This window comes from Amblyomma mixtum, chromosome 8 (genome assembly GCF_055824585.1).
Source record: "Amblyomma mixtum isolate Tamu chromosome 8, ASM5582458v1, whole genome shotgun sequence".
Lineage (NCBI taxonomy): Eukaryota > Metazoa > Arthropoda > Arachnida > Ixodida > Ixodidae > Amblyomma > Amblyomma mixtum.
In genome coordinates, this window is record NC_143019.1 from 105,404,929 (window position 1) to 105,419,913 (window position 14,985).

Here is a 14,985-nt window from a genome sequence, read left to right on the forward strand (position 1 = left end):
AAGTGGTTGTTGCGGCATGCAAGTGATCCTGGTCTCTATTTTCGGTTTTAGGTCACTGCTACCCCACCAAGAAAGTAATATTCGTCAACATTCAAAGCAGCTACATGATATTAGAAAGTGCAAACACTTGCTTTAAACGCTCATCCCAGCGTTTAGGGCGTCAGATAAACTCTTCATGTGTCCCAGCAAGGAGGCGTACGTTCAAGTCCCATAGACACCTAAATAAACTCTTCTGACATCTTTTACATTTCCACTACCTTCAAACTGGCTACCGGTGGACGTGCAGGCGCAGAAAGGCGACGGGGTTGAGACGACATTCGTTCATCATCACCAACAGCAGCAACAGCCAAACTCCGTCCTCTTCTTCTCCCATATTCCCCCAATTAATCCTGTCCTGTGCCAGCTGCGACCATCTTATCCACGGAACCGTCCTAATCTTATCTGCCCACCTGACTTTCTGCCGCCCCCTGCAAATATTGATACAGCTCAGAAGTGGACGAAGAAGAAGTGCTGCGCCATCTCGCTGGTGACGAGGAAGAAGAAGTGGTTCGTCTTCTTGCTGGTGACCGCTCGGCAGACTGGAACAGTTCTTGTGTCTCTGTGTGCCGTGTAATATTCGTGACAAATCTGGTGGAGGTGCTGGGTGCGCTTCCAGACCCGCGTAGGCTACCGACCAATACGGATCTCACCCCAGTTCACGAGCGCCGCGGCCGCCGCCTCCGTGGAGCGTCCCCTGAATTCGGACTCCTTCCGGCTGCAACCAGGGCGACGCACCCGCGTTCTTCGGAGGCACCAGCTGCCATGGCAACTGAGACCACGCTCCCGGCGCACATCCTCTGTCATCAGTCACGAACACCACCGTCGTTTCATGGCGACGTGTTCGAGGACGCCGAGGATTGGCTCGAGATCTCCGAACGTGTTGCCCGTTACAACGGCTGGAGCGACAACCGTAAGCTTCACAATGTCTATTTTGCGCTTGAAGAGGCGGCTCGGACATTGTTCGAAAACCATGAAGCTTCGTTTACGTCCTGGGAAGCTTTCTGCCGCAATCTATTAGCCACTTTCCCGAATGCAGACCGTCAAGAGCGAGCAGAAGCTGCGTTACACTCGCGCAACCAGCGCCACAACGAGAGTGTACGCATGTACTACGAGGACATGACCCGACTTTTTAAACGCGCCGATCCCAACATGTCGGAAGATAAGAAGCTTCGCAACCTCATGCGGGGTGTCAAGCAAGAGCTCTTCGCAGGACTCGTGCGCAGCCCACCGAGCACTGTGGCAGAGTTCCTCACCGAAGCGGCCACTATGGAGAAGACGCTGGAACAGCGAGCCCGCCAGTACAATCGCGACGTCAACACCTCGGGCCTGATCCCATATCCATGCCTCCCGGTATCGACGCGACCTTTCTACGCGAGCTGGTCCGATATGTCGTCAGATAGGAACTGCAGGCCTTCCGTATGCCGTCCGAAACGCCATCTTTCACGCCACTGAGTGAAGTCGTCCGGGACGAGGTGCGCCTGGCAGCACAACACAAAATTTCCGAGGTTCCTCACCAGCATGATCCAAGGCCCACGTACGCATCCGTCCTACGCCAGGCCTCTGGGTACGACGTCACCGCCGCGACTCCAGCAGTGCTCTCACCGAGCTCCCCTCGTGGTCACGCTCCGCCAGCCTATCAGCGACCGCGAAAGAGTGAAGTGTGGCGTGCCCCGGATGTCGGCCCCTCTGCTATCACTGTGGCGAGGCGGGTCACCTCTACAGGGCGTGCCATACCGCCGCGTGGGACTGTGTAGTTTCGCGCCGGACGACCCGTGCCCACAGAACGGCGAACGACCGCATGAGATAGCGTACCATCTGTCATCGCGCCAGAATCGCATCACATCAGACCACCAAGAGGCTCGCTCCCCGTCGCCGAGACGCTACCGTTCTCCAAGACCCCGTCCAGCTGCAGGCTACTCCGGACGCCGTTCTCCCAGTCCACGCCGGGAAAACTGATTAAAGCGGCCTCTGGAGGCAAGGCCGCTGATGCCGGGACTTGTGAAGATCCTCCTGCGCCACTACCACGCGACGATGTTTCTCCGGGAGCGAGTAGCGACAGCATCCGACGCGCTACCTCAGATTTTTGCGTCAAAATTGTAGGAATCGACGTGACCGCTTTGCTGGATACTGGTGCCGACTATTCTGTCATGTGCCTGGCCCTTGCCGTACAATTGAAGAAAGTATTGACGGGGTGGTCGGGGCCTAGCATTCGCACTGCTGGGGGTCACCTGATTATCCCTGCCGGCAGGTGCACAGCTCTTGTCGATATCCGTGGTTTTGTGTACGTCGGCGAATTTGTAGTCCTCCGTGAGTGTTCGAGGGACTTGATCCTCGGTCTCGACTTTCTCCACACGAACGGTGCTGTCATTGACCTCCACGAAGCACGGGTCCCGTTCTCGACGAAACGGGCCGTGGCACGCACTGACACAGACGATTCACGCTTCACTGCTCTGCGACTTGTTGACGACGACGTAATGGTGCCACCCCGGTCCAGTGTGCTAGTTCTCGTAAGGAACGATTTATTCCCCGACTACGAAGGTGTCGCTGGTAGCCACGTACCTCTGCTGCTCGAGAAGGGAGTAGCCATCGCTCGCGGGCTCGTCCAACTACAAGACGGTTGTGCTAGTGTGCTCCTTACAAATTTTGCCAACGAGTTGCAGCACTTCGCCAAGGGCACGGCTGTCGCCTTCCTGCATGACTTCGCTGTGGTGCCTCAAGTGTGTGCCCTGGAGACAAGCCCTCAAGACCAGGCCCCACCATGCCCTGTGCTTCCGTCCGTCAGAATAAATCCGGATTTGGCGCATGAGCAGAAGGCTCTTCTCTCGGCTCTTCTAACCGACTTCGCGGGTTGTTTTGCCACAAGCTCCAGGGTCGGTCGTACGCCTGTGACAAAGCATCGCATCATCACAGACTAGACTACACCACCCGTATGCCAGCGCCCATACCACGTTTCTTCGACGGAACGCGAAGCCATTAAAAGGCAAGTGGACGAAATGCTCGCCGACTATGTCATCCAACCGTCGACAAGTCCATGGGCATCACCGGTAGTTCTCGTGAAAAAGAAAGACAACACCTTGAGATTTTGTGTCGATTACCGCAAACTGAACAACGTGACCAAAAAGGACGTTTACCCGCTCCCCAGGATTGATGATGCACTCGACAGACTACGTGATGCCAGGTTCTTTTCTGCCTTGGACCTCAAAAGCGGCTATTGGCAGATATAGGTGGACGAGTGAGAACGCGAGAAAACTGCTTTTGTGACGCCTGATGATCTATAAGAATTTAAGGTGCTCCCGTTTGGACTATGCTCAGCGCCGGCCACTTTCCAACGCTTGATGGACACTGTCTTGTCTTCTGGGCTCAAGTGGCAGACGTTCCTCGTACACCTGGACGATGTCGTCATTTTCTCGCCCACCTTCGAGCAACACTTGGAGCGGCTGCGCACAGTGCTCCGGGCGCTCCAACGTGCGCAACTTACGATCAAGCCTGAGAAATGCTTTTTCGGTTTTGAAGAGCTTCGTTTCCTCGGCCATGTTGTCAGCGCTCGCGGTATTCTCCCAGATCCCGACAAGACCGCTGCTGTCTCCAGTTTCCCGCGTCCTACTGACAAAAAGACTCTTCGACGTTTTTTGGGACTGTGCTCTTACTATCGACGATTCATCCAAGATTTCTCCAAAATAGCTGAACCCTTAACAGTGCTGACCAGAGACGACACACCCTTCTTGTGGGGAAGCGACCAAGAGGATGCTTTCGTAGAGCTCCGCCACCGCCTGCAACGTCCACCGATACTCGCCCATTTCGATGACGCCGCAGACACCGACATACACACTGATGCTAGTAACGTAGGCCTTGGGATGATCCTGGTACAGTGGCAGGATGGCGCCGAACGAGTCATCGCTTACGCAAGCCGTACACTTTCGCGCTCGGAATGCAACTATTCAACGACTGAGAAAGAATGTCTTGCGGTAGTCTGGGCCATCAGTAAGTTCCGCCCATACCTATACGGAAGACCATTTCGCGTTGTCAGTGATCACCACTCGTTATGCTGGCTGGCCAGCCTAAAAGATCCATCTGGGCGGTTGGCGAGGTGGAGCCTCCGTTTGCAGGAGTACGACGTAACGGTCGTGTACAAGTCGGGGCGGAAGCACCAAGATGCGGATTGTTTATCACGCGCGCCAGTGGACCTGGCTTCCCCGGAAATCAGTGAAGACTTCTCTTTCCTTGGTGCTGTTAGCGCAACCGATATGGCGCAGCTTCAAAGGGAAGACCCACAGTTAGCGCCGCTCATCGCGTACCTGGAAGGCTGCGATGGTCCCCGCTTTCCTCGCGTTTTCCTTCGTGGGCTCAAATCTTTCACTCTGCAGAACGGCGTCCTCTACAAGCGCAACTTTGAGAGCAACACTGCAACATTTCTGCTCGTAGTCCCGTCCGAGTTGCGACCTGATATCTTGAGCGCTTGCCACGACGAACCATCTGCCGGCCACCTGGGGGTCAGTCGTACCTTAGCGAGGATTCGGCAGAGGTACTACTGGCCAAGATTACTTCCATCAGTGCGGACATACGTCAAAACCTGTCGCGACTGCCAGCGCCGTAAGTCTCCCCCCTTCAAACCCGCAGGATTTCTTCATCCAATAGCGCCTCCGAAGACGCCTTTCCAACAAGTGGGAATGGACCTACTCGGCCATTTCCCGAAGTCTTCCACTGGAAAACGTTGGATTGCTGTCGCGACGGATTATTTGACGCGGTACGCTGAGACAACGGCGCTTGCACACGGAACTGCTGTCGAAGTAGCTACGGTTTTTGTACACAACATCGTGCTGCGTCATGGCGCTCCTGCGGTTATCATTACTGACCGTGGAGCTGCTTTCACAGCCCGCTTGACTCAGGCTGTCCTAGATCTGACCCACACCAGCCATAGGCGTACAACAGCGTACCACCCACAGACAAATGGTTTAGTAGAGCGCCTTAGCAGAACCCTGGCCGACATGCTCTCCATGTATGTGGATGTGGAGCCTAAAACATGGGACCAAATTCTCCCATACGTAACGTTTGCTTACAATACGGCCCTGCAGGAGACAACGAGGCTCACGCCCTTCTAGCTTGTCTTAGGTCGTGCAGTTGTTACTTCTTTGGATGTCATGTTGCCCGTCGACCCTCAGTGTGACCTAGAGCCAGATCTTGAAGTCGCCACTTTCGTTCAGCGGGCTGAAGAAGCACGTCAACTGGCCAGGCAGCGAATACACCGTCAACAGCACGTCGATGCTGACCGCTACAATCTCGGACGGCGATTTGTTACGTACGAACCAGGCGACCATGTGTGGGTTTGGACACCAGTTCGTCGCCGTGGGTTGTACGAAAAATTACTGCGCCGATACTTCGGACCTTACCGAGTTCTCCGCCGCATTAGCGACGTGACGTACGACGTCTCACCGGCAACCACAGGCCGCCCTTCGCGCAGACCGCCGCATCCGGATGTTGTGCACGTCGTTCATATGAAGCCGTACCACGACCGTCCTGCTAATTGTACTTGACGCTGAGTGCCGCCGGTTGTGTGTCGTGATAGCTTTGCTTCACTTCCCGTGTCTAACCCATTTTCCCCTCTGTGAAAGCAGCCCGCATTGAGGCGATGCTGCAGAGGAGGGAGCAATGATACAGCTCAGAAGTGGACGAAGAAGAAGTGCGGCGCCATCTCGCTGGTGACAAGGAAGAAGAAGTGCTTCGCCTTTTTGCTCGTGACCGCTCGGCAGACTGGAACAGTTCTTGTGTCTCTAACTGTGTGCCGTGTAATATACGTGACAATATTACCAAGCTTGAGAACGTCTGCATAATTTTTAGTTGAAAAAGGCCCCCAGCAGCTCTCTTGCAAACGGCCAGTTAGAGACCCCGCAAGCCAGCCGGCGCCATGCAGGATTAAAACTGGTCCACTTGATTCCCAAAGTGAATATTGAATAAATAAAAATGCTTACTTGAGTTGCTGAGCTGGTGACCAACCCGTTCTTTCCATGAAAAAAAATTGAGCAATTTTTTATGCAAAACAAATGCCTTTAAAGCCTTACTTTTTCTCAGAACAATCCACACTTTGAACGATCTTCCTTCAAATATGGATGAGAGTTCGACTGCGTCTTCCTTTCTGACTGTATTCCGTAACACATAGCAGTGTTTTGTTGACATAGTGTAAATCCATCGTTTTGCTTTGTACGTGTTGTACATGTTAGTCTCATGTCATCCTTCGCTTGATTGAATGTGCAGTCTGTACCTGCATACTGTCTCATTTTTCTCATTCTGTCCCACCTGCTCGTGCCTAAGGCCTGGCAACTCGGCTGGCGGCAAGCAGAAACTAAAAATTAATAAATAAAAATGCAATTTTAAAACAAAGTAAGGAGTGGATCTGAGACCTTTGTTCGCGGTTGTGCATTTATCTTATGACAACATCAATTTTGACTTATTTCCTGTTATTGAAGTCGTAGTACCTGTTTTCTCCATGTAAAACAGTTGGCTAGCTATGAAATGTGTGCATCTTGGAAAATTCAGCGTAACAAAGGGTGGAGTGCAAAGGAAGAAGACACTGACGAGCGGCGCTCGTCACAAAAGAATTTGCCAAGATGCACTATCTCGAACTCTCCCAGCTCAGCATAACTGAAATAATGTGGCAGGTCAGAGTTTTTTTCCGATTGTGTTCCAAACCTATTACGAACATGGAGTGATCTGGCGAGCCTTTCTCGAGATGACTTTTCGTACAAGTCGGTTTTACTACACAGCTTTTCATTTGCCGACACTGACCGTTGCCCGACACTTCTGTGCATGAACACCGTACCTCACAGCATGCAAGCTCTGTGGACGTTCTTTTTGTTTTTTCCTTCAAAGAGAAATTGCTGGAGGATTGTACCACCAAAGGTGAGTGACTCAGGGCATAGTTCTTTGAAAACAAAGAGAAAAGTAAAAAGCTCCAAAAAGGTTTCCAGCGGCCCTTAATAAACACCTGAAATTAAAAAAAGTGCTGAAGATATCTAGAAGCGCTAGGAAAATGGTTAAAGCCCATCATTCACATGTCAGGTGTAACTGCTTTGTGTGCCGAGCGGGGCGAAAACCTTTTGCGGGTTTTACTTGTTAGCCCTTCCTACTATTTCGGAAGGACTTACAATGTTGCACTTGTGGTGTAATGCGCCAAGCAAGCGACACACACACCTTGCAAGCGAGAGGTATCGCGGCGCTCCACTTGCTTACTAGTACCGTCACAGTATTACAGTGAATGCTAACTGAATGCAACAAGTTAAAATGATTAGAAAATATAGTTTTCGTTCATGGTCAAGGTAAACTTGCGCACACTTCACGCCTTAACGGATGGCGTGCCACAAATTACGGAATCTGTATCAGCCCAGCGCCTTACAAAAGGTATCCTATGAAGGAATTCTACAAGGAAAGTGTTTAAGAAGTTCGAACTTCTATAGTATCTTTAAAAAGCATGCAACTCACAAAATCTGCAATGGTTTGATGCACATTGGGATTGAAGGAGCCAGTCTGCAATGAAACAATGACGACAGGAACAATAAGAATGCTGAACAGAGAGAATGACATAAAAATAACGTATTTACGCTAATCACGAAAACTGTGGCTAATATACAGAGTGAATAACTTCATCACAGGAACAGTGTTTTTCATGAAGCAAGTATCAACAGCATTCTGCACTGCACATCCAAATACTACCAGAAAAAACTACTGAGATTGTTTACTACATTCGAACCGGAACGAAAGCACATATTTGTGCTACATAGAAGACGACGGTGAGTATGCAGTGCCGCGGGACGGAGCCGATTGAAGCTGATGAAGACGGCGCTCACCAATGCACAGCGCGAGAGCGTGGTGCAGTTTTAACGCGAGGCGTGCTGGCTGCGGCGATGGGCTAGTGGTCTCGCTGAGCAGTTCTTAAAGGAGATCTTTCGCGCAGCCGCGGGTTCGACTCCCAGTCAGGAATATTGATTCAATTTCTTTTTCTCTTTTTCATGTTTTGACCTCTAACTCAGCTGAAGATCAAATTTACACGGTCCACAATTGAATCCTGAGGTCTCAAGCTTTCGCTCCAAATGTCTTCATTAAGCCCTCTATACGAGATTCCGGAACAGTGTGAAAACGACTAGACTACACCCCTCTCTGTAATGTAAATGATGTCCGAAAGCAACAAACATCTTCGTCATCATCATTAGCCTGACTGCACCCACTGCAGAGCAAAGGCATCGCCCATGTCCTGCCAATTAACCGTGTCTTTTGCCAGCTGCAGCCATTGTATACCAGCAAAATTCTTAATCTCATCCGCCCACCTACATTTCTGGCGCCCCATGCTATGCTTGCCTTCTCTGGGAATGCACTCCGTTACCCTATTTTCGAGCATCCTTTACGAAAGCCTGCCTGATCATTTGGCTGATTGAAGCCTACCGTTGTCCTGGTTCTATTTGCTATTACCGCAGTAAATACCTTGTAGGCAACAGACAGTAAGCTCATTGGTCTGCAATTTTTTAAATCTTTTACGTCTCTTTTATGAATTAAGTTAATGTTAGAGTTCATTCAAGTTTTTGGTGTGCTTGAGGTCGTAAGGCATTGTGTATACAAGGTGGCTAGTTTTTCTAGCACAATCTATCCTCCGTCCTTCAACAAATCTGCTCTTCCCAGATCCTCATTATCTTCTTTCCCCCTTTCCATTGCTACTAAGACTTTCTTTACTTCCGCTTTCGTTACTGGCGGGATTTCTCATTGTTGTGCCCTACTGTCTCTCTTATTAACATTCTGATTGCATTGACTACTGCATAGATATGTGTAGAACTCTTCTACGCAAGAGGCTATTCAAAGTATCTTATCCATATTGGTAATGGCATTGCTCTCTTTGTCTCTTATCGCATACATCTGGTTTTTACCCATCCCTAGTTTACTCTTCACTGCTTTTAGGCTACCTCCGTTCTCTCCTTATATCGGCTACCTAGCGCTTATTTTTAACTTTGGCAGATCCGCCAGTTCTATCCTGTTCGTAATGTTAGGCGCTTTCATGCTTTCGCGTTTATTAGATTTTTCGTCTCCTGAGGTAGCTTGCTGGTATCTTGTCGAACAATCCTACCGCCTACTTCTACTGCACACTCCGTAATGATAGCTGTGAGATTATCGTTCATTCTTTCAGCATTAAAGTCGTATCCCTCACTTAGAGCCGAATATCTGTTCTGCAGCGATATATTGAATTCCTCTACTTCCACCCTAACTGCTAACTCGTCAATGGACTTCCGATTTACTATTTTCTTCCTTCCTCTCGCTTCAACGCTTGGCTCTCCTCAGATAGCTCATCTCTTGAGATAGCTCGCCGGTATCCTGTCTAACCAACATATCGCCTACTTATACTGAAGATTCAGTAATGACAACTGTTAGATCATCGCAAACAGCTTGAAGATTATGGTAGTCGTCCTCAGTTAAAACCGAATATTTGTGCTGCAAAGGTATCCTGAATCCTCTACTTTCCCCCTAACAGCTAGCTCGTTAATGGCCTTCCGATTCACTACTTTCTTCTGTTCTCTCTCTTCAACTCATGTCTAATTCGAGATCTTACCATCCTGTGGTCGCTACAACGCACCTTTCCGAAGAGCTGCACTTCCTGCATGATGCTAGTGTGAGCGCACAGTGTGAAGTCTATTTCATTTTTAGTCTTACCATTGTGGCTTTGCCACGTCCATTTCCTGTATTCTCATTTGCGGAAGAAGGTATTCATGATCCGTGAATTACTTCTCTCTACAAGCTCTACTATTAACTCCCACTTGTTATTTCTAGGTGCTATGCCATACTCGCCTACTGCCTGGTTTCCAGCCCGCTTCTTCCCTACCTTGACACTGAATTCGCCCACACGTACAGTGTACTGTGCTTTTACTTTGCTCATGGCTGATTCAACATTCTAATAGAAATTTTCTACGATCTGGTCATCATAGCTAGATGCAATTCTGTAGATCTGTACCACCTTCAGCTTGTACCCCTCATTAAGCCTAAATCTCCGCTTTCTATATCTCCCTTCGTCCCCCTTCCCACGCGTATAGGTAGCATACTGGGCGTCGCCTAGAGTTAACCTCCCTGCCTTTTCGGTCATCACTCTCTCTTTCTCTTGAGAATCAAAAACACGGCGTCTCAGAGTGATTGCGCCGACATGCCTCAAAAGTAAGAAAGCCACACACCTCACAACGTGATGGTTCGGGCTAGTGGGTATGCGTTATGTTCCATAGCGCAGCACGAACTCAGGGGACAAACACAAGCGCGAACTTTCACTAAGGCTTTCTTTGGTGCACACAGAATTGATACCTGAACAAAACGGTATTTATCTATTTATTTATTTATTTATTTCGAATACCCTCAGGGCCCGGGTCGGGCGTTACAGAGGGGAGTGGAATTCACAACATAATTAAGATAAAAGCACAGACATATATATATATATATATATATATATATATATATATATATATATATATATATATTGTAATGAAGAGAATTGGGGTTTGCTGCCTCAGCGGCTAGCGCTGCCGAAGGAGAGGAAGATGACAGAAGAAGACAGAAGACGAAGCTGACGAAGCTCGGGTGCGCGCTTGAGAACGCCGGCCTGCTGAGCAGCACTGCTGGGACTAGGACTGTGCCCGACCACACTAACTGTGCGAGTTTCCACATTACAATATATATATATATATTTGTAAACATAAATACCCCCGAAAGCAGAAGGTTTGACAGCCGTCGCCGTAGCTCAGGGGTAGAGCACCGGACGCGTAATTCGGAGGTCGTGGGTTCGGATCCCACCGGCGGCATGTGGTTGTTTTTTCTTCTGCTTCTCTAATCAATTAGCTTTAAGCGATAACATATTCAGTAATATTATAAATTGATCAACACCAGAAAATAAGTAAACAAATTAAAAAACCTCTGTGCCCCTTGGTTTCTGTGGCTGTTGGCTTCTCTCATATATATATATATATATATATATATATATATATATTGATACATGCATTCCAAGAAGAGACAGAAGTAGTGCATGCGCTAGAAGAGGAAGAAGTTAGTTGGCTCTCTCGCGCGCGCTCGAACCACTGGGTGACCGCCGCAGGTTTTTCGTCTCTGCGCGGGTGTTCTTTTTGGCGTTGCACGCTACAGTTTGGTGGAGGTGCTGAGTACGCTTCCCGACCTGCAAACTCCGTACAGCGTCACTACGGACCTCACACCGGTTCACCAGCGACCCAGCCGCCGTCTCCGCGGAGAGTCGCCTGAATTTGGGCCCCTTCCCCCGCCAACAAGGACGACGCAGCCTCGACCGCCGAGTCCAGCTGACATGGCCACTGACACCAGGACCCCGCCGCCGATCCAGCCTCTACCGTCGAGTCCAACTGCCATGGCCGCTGACACCAGGCCCCTGGCGCCGATCCTTTGCCACCCACCGCGAACACCGCCACCTTTTCACGGTGACGTGTTCGAAGACGCTGAGGACTGGCTGGAGACGTTCGAGCGGGTCGCACGCTACAACGGCTGGTGCGGCGAGCGCAAGCTGAATAACGTCTACTTTGCCCTGGAAGAGTCTGCTCGGACGTGGTTTGAAAACCACGAGGCTACACTTCCCACCTGGGAGACGTTCTGCCATAGTCTCCTGGCTACGTTCCCCAACGCTGACCGCCGGGAGAAGGCTGAAGCTGCGCTGCACTCCCGAAATCAGCGCACGAACGAAAGCGTGCGCATGTACACCGAAGACATGGCCTGTCTTTTCAAGCGCGCCGACCCCAACATGACAGAGGAGAAGAAGCTGCACCATCTCATGCGTGGGGTTAAGCAGGAGCTGTTCGCGGGCCTCGTGCGCAGCCCACCCCGCAAGGTGGCGGAATTTCTAACCGAGGCGACCACGATGGAGACGACGCTGCAACAACGGGCCCGCCAGTACAACCGCGACATCAACTGCATGGTGCCCGAAGGCTTTTCGTCGTGTCTCGGCGCCAGTGCATACACCTTGCGCGAACTAATTCGCTCCGTTGTCCGGGAGGAACTGCAACGGATCCATCTGCCCCAGGTTGCACCTGCGCCGCTGGCAGCGCTGACTGAAGTCGTCAGGGACGAGGTGCGACAGGCTGCGCAGGCACCTCCTGTCCCCGAAGCGCCGTCCCGGTCGGATGACAGACCCACGTACGCATCCGTTGTACGTCGCACGACAGTCCGATTACCCCAACGCCTGGCGTGAGCAACATCGGCACATGTCACGGAAGCGTGCCTGGCTACGGTATGGCCCCGACGACCCCCGTGAGTAACATCGCCGCATATTCCGCACCCGCATCTGCTACAGCTGGGTCACGCCCTCGGAAGTCGGATTTGTGGCGTACACCGGACCGCAGGCCTCTCTGCTACCACTGTGGGGAGCCCGGTCACCTCTACAGAGCATGTTCGTACCGCCAAGTGGGCCTTCGCGGTTTCCATCCCGACGCACCCTGCCCTCAGAACGGCGAACGACAGCATGAGATTGCGCAGCATCTCTGGGCACGCCAGAACCCTGCCTACTCAGGAAGGCGCGAGTCCCGTTCCTCTTCGCCTCTCCGTTATCGCTCTTCCAGCCCTGGCCGCCAGAGTAGCTCTGCTGGCCGTCGCTCGCTGAGTCCGCGTCGGGAAAACTAACACCAGCGACCTCTGGAGGCAAGGCCGCTGACGTCGGGACGTGTCAAGATCCTCCATCGCGAAACCCTCGAGCCGACGATACCTGGACAGAGAGAGGCAGCGACAGTATCAGATACGCTGCATCCGATTTGCGTGTGACAATTGATGGCACGGAGATTACCGCGCTGCTCGATACCGGTGCTGACTATTCTGTTATGAGCCGTGTCTTTGCTGGAGAACTTAAGAAAGTTCTGACACCGTGGACGGGGACCCCCATTCGCACCGCTGGTGGCCACCTAATTTCCCCTGTGGGCAAGTGCACGGCTAGAGTTGGGATTAGTGGTTTCACGTACGTTGGTGAATTTGTCGTACTCCCCGAGTGTTCCAGAGACTTGATTCTGGGGATCGACTTCCTGCAGTCGAACGGCGCTGTGATTGACTTTCAGGAGGCACGTGTCACGTTCTCGACCAAACAGGCCGTGGCGCGCTTTGACTCCCGCGACCCCTGCAGCAACGCCCTGCGCGTTGTCGAGAACGACGTTACGGTGCCGCCGCGGTGCAGTGTTCTGGTGCTCGTGCGGAATGACCTCTTTCACGACTACGAGGGCCTAGCGGACAGCCATAGTCCACTGCTGCTTAAGCGGGGACTTGCCGTTGCAAGAGGTCTCGTCCAACTACGTGACGGCCGCACCCATGTCCTCCTGACTAACTTTGCCAACGAATATCAGCACCTTGCCAAAGACATGGCTATTGCCTTCCTCCACGACGTTGCTGAGGTTCCAGGTTTGTGCACCGTGGGAGGACCCACTCAGGAGTATGCTGGGCAACATCACGCTCTTCAGTCAGTCAGAATAAATCCTGCCCTGCCGTCGGTTCAGAGGGATCTTCTGTCGGACCTCTTGGCAGACTTTGCGGACTGTTTCGCTACGTGCTCGAAGGTCGGCCGAACTCCACTCGCCAAGCATCGTATCATCACTGATGAGACTACGCGACCCGTCTGCCAGCGCCCATATCGCGTTTCCCCGGTGGAGAGGGAAGCCATTCAGAATCAGGTTGCCGAGATGCTTGCAGACGATGTCATTTAGCCGTCCACCAGTCCGTGGGCATCGCCTGTGGTTCTTGTCAAAAAAAAAAGGACAATACCCGGCGTTTCTGCGTGGACTACAGGAAACTTAACAACGTGACCAAAAAGGACGTTTACCCGCTGCCCAGGATAGATGACGCGCTCGACGGATTGCGGAATGCCCGATACTTCTCGTCATTAGATCTTAAAAGCGGGTACTGGCAAATCGAAGTGGACGAGCGAGACCGGGAGAAGACGGCTTTCGTGACGCCTGACGGCCTCTATGAGTTTAAAGTGCTTCCATTTGGTCTGTGCTCAGCACCGGCCACGTTCTAACGCATGATGGACACTGTTCTCTCCGGCTTGAAATGGCAGACCTGCTTGGTGTACCTGGACGATGTCGTTATATTTTCGACCACCTTTGACCAGCACTTGGAGCGGTTGCGCATTGTGCTACAAGCGCTCAAATCTGCGCAACTCACCATCAAAGCCGAGAAATGCCATTTTGGCTTTGAGGAACTTCGCTTTCTTGGTCACGTTGTCAGCGCACAAGGTGTTCGCCCGGACCCTGACAAGACCGCTGCCGTCTCAGGTTTTCCACGCCCAACTGACAAGAAGGCTGTTCGCCGGTTTTTGGGCCTGTGCTCCTATTATAGGCGCTTTATTCAAGATTTCTCGAAAATCGCGGAACCGCTGAACGCATTGACCCGTGACGACACGCCCTTCCTGCGGGGGACCGACGAAGAGGCTGCATTTATCGAGCTTCGCAGCCGTTTGCAAAGCACTCCGATACTCGGCCACTTCGAGGAGCATGCTGCCACGGACATCCACACTGACGCCAGCAATGTTGGCCTTGGTGCAGTACTGATCCAGTGGCAAGACGGTGCAGAACGGGTCATCAGTTATGCTAGTCGAACACTTACGCGCTCCGAGGCCAATTATTCTACGACGGAGAAAGAATGACTCTCAGTGATATGGGCCATCTGCAAGTTCCGACCGTACCTCTACGGACGACCCTTCCGTGTGGTAAGCGACCACCACTCCTTGTGCTGGCTGGCGAGCCTCAAAGACCCCTCAGGACGCTTGGCTAGATGGAGCTTACGCTTGCAAGAATACGACTTAACAGTAGTTTACAAGCCTGGCCGTAAGCATCAGGATGGGGACTCTCTGTCGCGCGCGCCTATCCCAAACAATACCGAAGAAACCACCGATGATTTTCCTTTCCTGGGCTCTGTTAGTACCACCCAAATGGCGCA

General features: G+C 51.7%; 1 protein-coding gene across 1 annotated transcript in view; it reads right to left on the reverse strand.

Annotated features, from left to right (window-relative positions):
- Nucleotides 1–14,985, reverse strand: part of LOC149333781 (uncharacterized) — a 170,926-nt gene that overhangs the window by 72,219 nt on the left and 83,722 nt on the right. The window contains exon 15 of the mRNA XM_089557801.1: nt 7,513–7,557. Within this exon, the coding sequence (XP_089413927.1) occupies nt 7,513–7,557 (45 nt within the window). The remainder of the gene's footprint in view (nt 1–7,512; nt 7,558–14,985) is intronic.